Source organism: Budorcas taxicolor, chromosome 1 (assembly GCF_023091745.1).
Source record: "Budorcas taxicolor isolate Tak-1 chromosome 1, Takin1.1, whole genome shotgun sequence".
NCBI classification, from domain to species: domain Eukaryota; kingdom Metazoa; phylum Chordata; class Mammalia; order Artiodactyla; family Bovidae; genus Budorcas; species Budorcas taxicolor.
Genome location: NC_068910.1, coordinates 134,283,263 through 134,289,262, shown reverse-complemented (window position 1 = coordinate 134,289,262; position 6,000 = coordinate 134,283,263). Strand labels below are relative to the sequence as shown.

Genomic DNA, 6,000 nt, shown 5'->3' with positions numbered 1-6,000 from the left:
TAAATGAAAGATTAATTTAGATTTCAGCAGTGTATTTAAATTTAACATTTGAAAGCTGTGGTTAAAGTAGTAACCATTACTACCTCATTGATTTATACTTAATACATTTACTAACTGTAGTCCTTTCATGTTGGGTGAATGTATGTGTTTATTTTATACAGCCTGGTAAAAAACAAGCCATACCAGTGCCTTGACAGTCTTTAAGGTAAAATGTCTTTGGATTTCAAGATTATTGTTATGCTAGTTCCTCGAGTAACACAATGGAGTGTGAGTTTATAGCAACCAAAGTTAGAAGAGCAGGATTGATATTGCCTATTTTTCGTATAATAATGGGGGAAAAAGATAATGTAATTATTTAGTAGGGTCTAATTCTTATGACCTCTTAAATTTAATCATGGGCAACTATTTAAGAATATATTAGTAATGAAAATTCTTCTTCTACTTTAACAAATTTAAAGCATTTAAAAGAAATAAAATTACTTTATAGGAAGTTCAAATTAGAGAGAAATACAAGTATGAAACAACCCAGTGGTAATATTGTTAGCATTTTCAGTAAAGCTGTGTACATTCAGACACATATTTACATACACATTTCCCTTAATATATTGGGCTGTTTCCCAAAATTTTAAAATATTTTTCAAGAATATTTTTTGACTGTATTTAAAAAAAAATTTCAACAGACTTAACTTTTTATTGAAGTATAATAACTGACAGAAATGTGTGCATATCACAGATACACATCTTAAAATTTTACAAAGTGGGCACACCTGTATAGCCAGCGTTCCACTCAAGAAAAAATGTTGTCTGCTCCCAGATACCCCACTTCCTCCTATCAACAGTCTCCTCACAGAAGCATAGCCATTTTTCTGATTCTATTTTTAAGAAAAACTTTGAGATATAATTTATATAAAATAAAATTTGCCCATTCTAAGAGTACAATTCAATAATTTTTAGTAAATTTATTGAGTGGGGCAACCATTACTTTAGTTTTAAAATGCATGTATGGATATAATTTAACCCAATTTCTTTTTGTTGACTACTTAGTGTAATTCCAGTTTTTCACTATTAAAGTACTGCCGTAGTGATTTTTCATACCTATCTTTATATGCATATTTCTGATTTCATCAGGATAGTTTACTAAAAGTATTATTTGTCACCAGTTCAAAGAATCTATGCATTTTTATGGGTTTTGATACAGTGTACCAAATTACCTTTGGAAATAGTTGAGCTGAAGTACTCCCACTGTCAGTAGATTTTTTTCCCTGCGAGCTCAACCTTGGATGTATTTTTTAAGAGTTGTTATCAATTTGGGGGATAAAATGCGGTTTTAATGTTCATTTCTTTGATACTGCTGTGACTACTATTTCATATATTTAGTGACTGTTTCTCATTTTTCTTTATGATTTACCTGATAGTATTCTCTCAGTTTATTTCTTAGTGTTATTTCTTATTTTAATTTTAAAGATGTCTTAATACATTAAAGGATATGGAGCCATCTGGTGTTGCAAATACTTTCTCCCAGTTTGCTTTATTTCATGCTCATTTTTCGTAATGAAATAGATTAGTGCCTTAATGTCAGAAATAAAAATTTGTGTTTTATTCTACCAGCTTTTGGAAATTTACTGGTAATTTTTAAATTGGAGGCAATATTGAATTATGTGAATAAAATTTTTATTGAAGTATGGATACCTTTCATAATTTGAAATTTAAAAAATTCAAGTAGACATACAAAACTAATTTATTATGCTTTGTTGCCAAACTTGGTCTTTCTAGGCAGTTATACTTAAGCATGAACATTGACGACAAACTGGAAGGATTATTTCTTAAATGTGGCGGCATAGACGAAATGCAGTCTTCCAGGGCAATGGTTGTAATGGGTGGAGTGTCTGGCCAGTCTACCGTGTCTGGGGAACTGCAGGAATCGGTGCTTCAAGATCGGAGTATGCCTCACCAGGAGATCCTTGCTGCAGATGAAGTGTTACAAGAAAGTGAAATGAGGCAACAGGATATGATACCACATGATGAACTCATGGTCCATGAGGAGACAGTGAAAAATGATGAAGAGCAGATGGAAACGCATGAAAGACTTCCTCAAGGACTACAGTATGCACTTAATGTCCCTGTAAGTAATTCCTTTATAAGATACTAAGCTTAGTTAGAAACATAATTAATTTTCTGTTGAGTGATACAGTCATTGGAGAAATTTCAAAGAATGTTTAAAATCTGAATATAAATAGTTCAAATGTGTGTTCTAAAATAGATATACCAAATATTGATAAAAATCATGATGATAAGGCAAAATTAAGTTTTTGTATTATATACATTTTAGAAACATATTTTCTGGATAACATTTATTTGTCAGGATTATTGTGCATTAAATTTTAAGTGCTTAATTTTAAAAGATAACTTTGTTTTAACTTTTGGATTTCTCCTTAAAGAATAGAAGGATTGGAAGAAAAGAAAAGTATAAGGATCGAATCTGGAGCATTGCTAGAAAAAGATCATATACTTGAGAATTTTTCCTTCAAATTTTGTAACTGTTGGCAATTCCTGCCTTCTTTTATTTTTTCATTATTTTAAAAAAGTATTTCACCCTTTCAGTCTTTCCTGTTTAACCTTGATGTCACAGGTCATCACCTAAGACACTCTTTTGTAGATACCCGTAACTTTTTTTTTCAATTCAAAGGAGCATTTATTGAGCCCACATTAAATGGGACATGCTTAAGATATTATGAGATGCCCTTCTTTTGTGTACAGTTTCTGCTTATCTCCAAGTGGATACATGCTGTGTCTCACAGTCTTTGTAGTTATTCAAGCTTCTATAATGGAATGGTAGGCTTGTTCAGAGACTCACAATCTTTTTAGAAAGTTGTACATTTTCTGGAAAAAAAAAAAAAAAAAGAGCAACAGTAACAAACCAAAACAGTGAGCTGGACTTGTTGCTTCCCCTGAAGGTTCAGGGCTCATTTGGTGCTTCAGTCACAGGCTCTTTGGAACAACCAGCAATGACCTCTTCATAATCTTCACTCCAAAAATTATCTGTGTGAAGTGAATTGTAATCAGCTCTGGCCTCAGTGACTTCTTTCTTAGTACTGAGGGTATTTAATTCCACATCAGTAAGCAATGCAAAAGTCTGTGTGTTCTTTAAGTACAAGTCAGTGATTGTTTCTGTGTTTTGGTCACTGATCAAGTCTAGTAGTTCAGTGGCTGGCTGGCTGTAGGTCAGTGGTGAATTCTGGGAGTAGTGTGGGATAAGTCACAGCCAGGGCAAACCAGGCAGAGGAGCAGGGCCTTCCTGAGCATGGTGCGGATGCAGGCAGGGAGTCTGAGAAGCTGAGTGGTTTTTTTGCCTTCTGTGTCTTTATTTTTACCTGATGATCAGCAAAACTACTACTGTCATAAAATCTTCTTCTATTCTTTATGTGATATTAAACCTAGATCCTTTCTGTACTTCTAATATACTGTGCTTTTTCTTTTGCTTTAGGACCTTCACGTATCCTACTTGTAATATTCCGCTTAATCATAACCCCTCTCTGTTTTTTAAACTGATCAGTGCTTCATCATCATCAGCCTGCCTCCCTGCAGTAGGGACTTGTTCAGTTTGTCTCTAATAGATAGTAGGCTCTTTGAGAGCATGAATTTTGTCTTATTTTTCATTATGGCCCAGGTGTTAGCACATGATATGAATGAGTGGGTAACTACTTATAGTTGTGTTCTAATACATGTGCTCACCGACTTTTACCTAGTCTATTGCAGTAGCCTTTTACTTTTTCTGCCTGTTGATGGTGATGAATTACATTAATTAATTTTTTAATGCTGAATCAGCCTTGCATACCTGGAAGAAATCCCACTTTGTTGTGGTGTATAATTATTTTTATACCTTTAAAAAATTCAGTTTACTAGTAAACTGTTGAAGATTGTTACATCTATATTCATGAGATAGATTGGTCTAGTTTTCTTGCAGTATCTTTGTTTTGATGTTAGAGTAACCCTGGTTTCATAGAATGAGTTAGGAATATTCACTCTGCTTTGGTCTTCTGGGAGAGATTGTAGAGAGCTGGTACAATTTCTTCCTTGAGTGTTTGATGGAATTCACCAGTGTAGGGCCTGGTACTTTCCTTTTTGGAAGGTTAGTAATTCAGTTTCTTTAATAGCTATAGATTCAGATTGTATGTTTCTTCTTATGTGAGTTTTGACAGACTGTGTCTTCCGAGGAATTGGTTCAATTCATCTAGGTTATCAAATTTGTGGGTATAGAGTTGTTCATAGTATTCTTTTATTATTCTTTTAGTGTCCATGCGGTCTGTAATAATGTTCCCACCTTAATTTCTGGTATCAGTAATTTATGTCTTTTTGTCTTAGCCTGACAAGAGGCTTGCTGCCTTTTTTTTTTTTTTTAAAGTATGTCAAAATTGCTAATTTATTTATTTTTGGTTGCACTGGGTCTTCCTTGCTGTGTGCAGGCTTTCTCTAGTTGCAGTGAGCAGAGGCTGCTCTTTGTCTTAACAATTTTTAAGCATATATATTACATCCAGTGTCAGCATACAGTTAATTGCACTCTCATTGTACAGTAGATCTCTAGAACTGTTCTGTCTTGCAAAGCTAAATTTCTGTACCCACTTAACACCAGTTCTCCATTGTTACCTCCCCCTAGTTTTATAGAGAATTAGCTTTTGATTTTTTTCTGTTGTTTTTCAGTTTTCAATTTCATTGATTTCTCCTTTAATTTTTATGATATCTTTTCTTATGTTATTTTGGATTTAATTTGCCACCCATGGTTTTTGGGCTTCTCAGGTGGCACTAGTGATAAAGAACCCGCCTGCCAATGCAGGAGACACGAGTTCAGTCCCCGTGTTGGAAAGATTCCCTGGCGGAGGGCATGGCCACCCACTCCAGTATTCTTGTCTGGAGAATCCCACGGACAGAAGAGCCTGGCGGGCTGCAGTCCATAGGGTTGCAAAGAGTTGGATGTGACTTTGCGACTGAACACACACACACACAGTGTTCAGTGATACAAATTTCTCTCTAAGAACTGTGTTCACAGTGTTCCACAAATTTTGATAAGTTGTATTTTTATTTTCTTTTGGTTCATTTTATCTTTTTTTTCTGAGATATGTTCTTTGATTCATGTGTTATTTGGAAGTGTGTTATTTAATCTCCAAGTTTTGGGGATTTTTCAGCTATTTTTTTGTTACTGATCTATAGTTTTAATTCAGTTATGATCTGAGAGTGTATATTGTATGATTGTTTATTCTTTTACATTTATGAAGTTGTGTGTTTTATGTGTCCTCAATGTTGTTTGCCTTGGCAAATGCTCCATGTGAGATTGAAAACAATAAAATAGTCTGTTGATGGTAATAGCTTTCTTCTTGGACTGATTGTAACCTGAGCCATACCTGTCTGTTTTTCAGATGATTTCTATAATGATCTTTTCAAAATGAGATTTATACTTATCATTTTCCTCCCAGAAGTTTTTCAGAGGTTTCTTTTTGCTAAAAAGCTGAAATGCGCTCTTGTGCTTGGGGTAAAAGAGCCTTTGAATTAGGTCTGTTCTTATCTTATCCAGCCTCTGCAAGCCCTACTGCCCACTTCGTAGTTTAAGTACATTGAAATTACATTAGTTGCCCAGGTCCAATGTGATTTTTTCTCTTATTTCTGTACATGTTGGATACACCTGTAATATTCTTTGTTTGGCAGTCTACTGTTTTTCACTTCTCAAAACTTGCCTTTGTGTAATTTTTCATTATAACAACTAACTTTTCATTTCTTTGCTTGTGAGACCATAAGGCCTCTTCTCTGAAACTTGTATTTTAACTTTGTGTTCTCAGTAACTGGGCTGTGGAGGCAGTCATATATTTTTTGAGTGAAAGAAATCTTTTTTAACTGAGAAAGGAGCCTGGTGGGCTACCGTACATGGGGTCGCAAAGAGTCAGACACAGTTGAGTGACTAATGTGAGAACTCTATATGAATGGAATCATGTGTAACTCTTCTCTCCAGCT

At 34.4% G+C, this 6,000-nt stretch overlaps 1 protein-coding gene across 1 annotated transcript in view; it reads left to right on the top strand.

Annotated features, from left to right (window-relative positions):
* Positions 1-1,789: 1,789 nt before the first annotated feature.
* The window catches only part of ZNF148 (zinc finger protein 148), an 82,304-nt gene continuing 78,093 nt past the window's right edge, over positions 1,790-6,000 (top strand). Inside the window, exon 1 of the mRNA XM_052643192.1 lies at positions 1,790-2,122. Coding sequence (XP_052499152.1) covers positions 1,790-2,122 — 333 coding nt within the window. The remainder of the gene's footprint in view (positions 2,123-6,000) is intronic.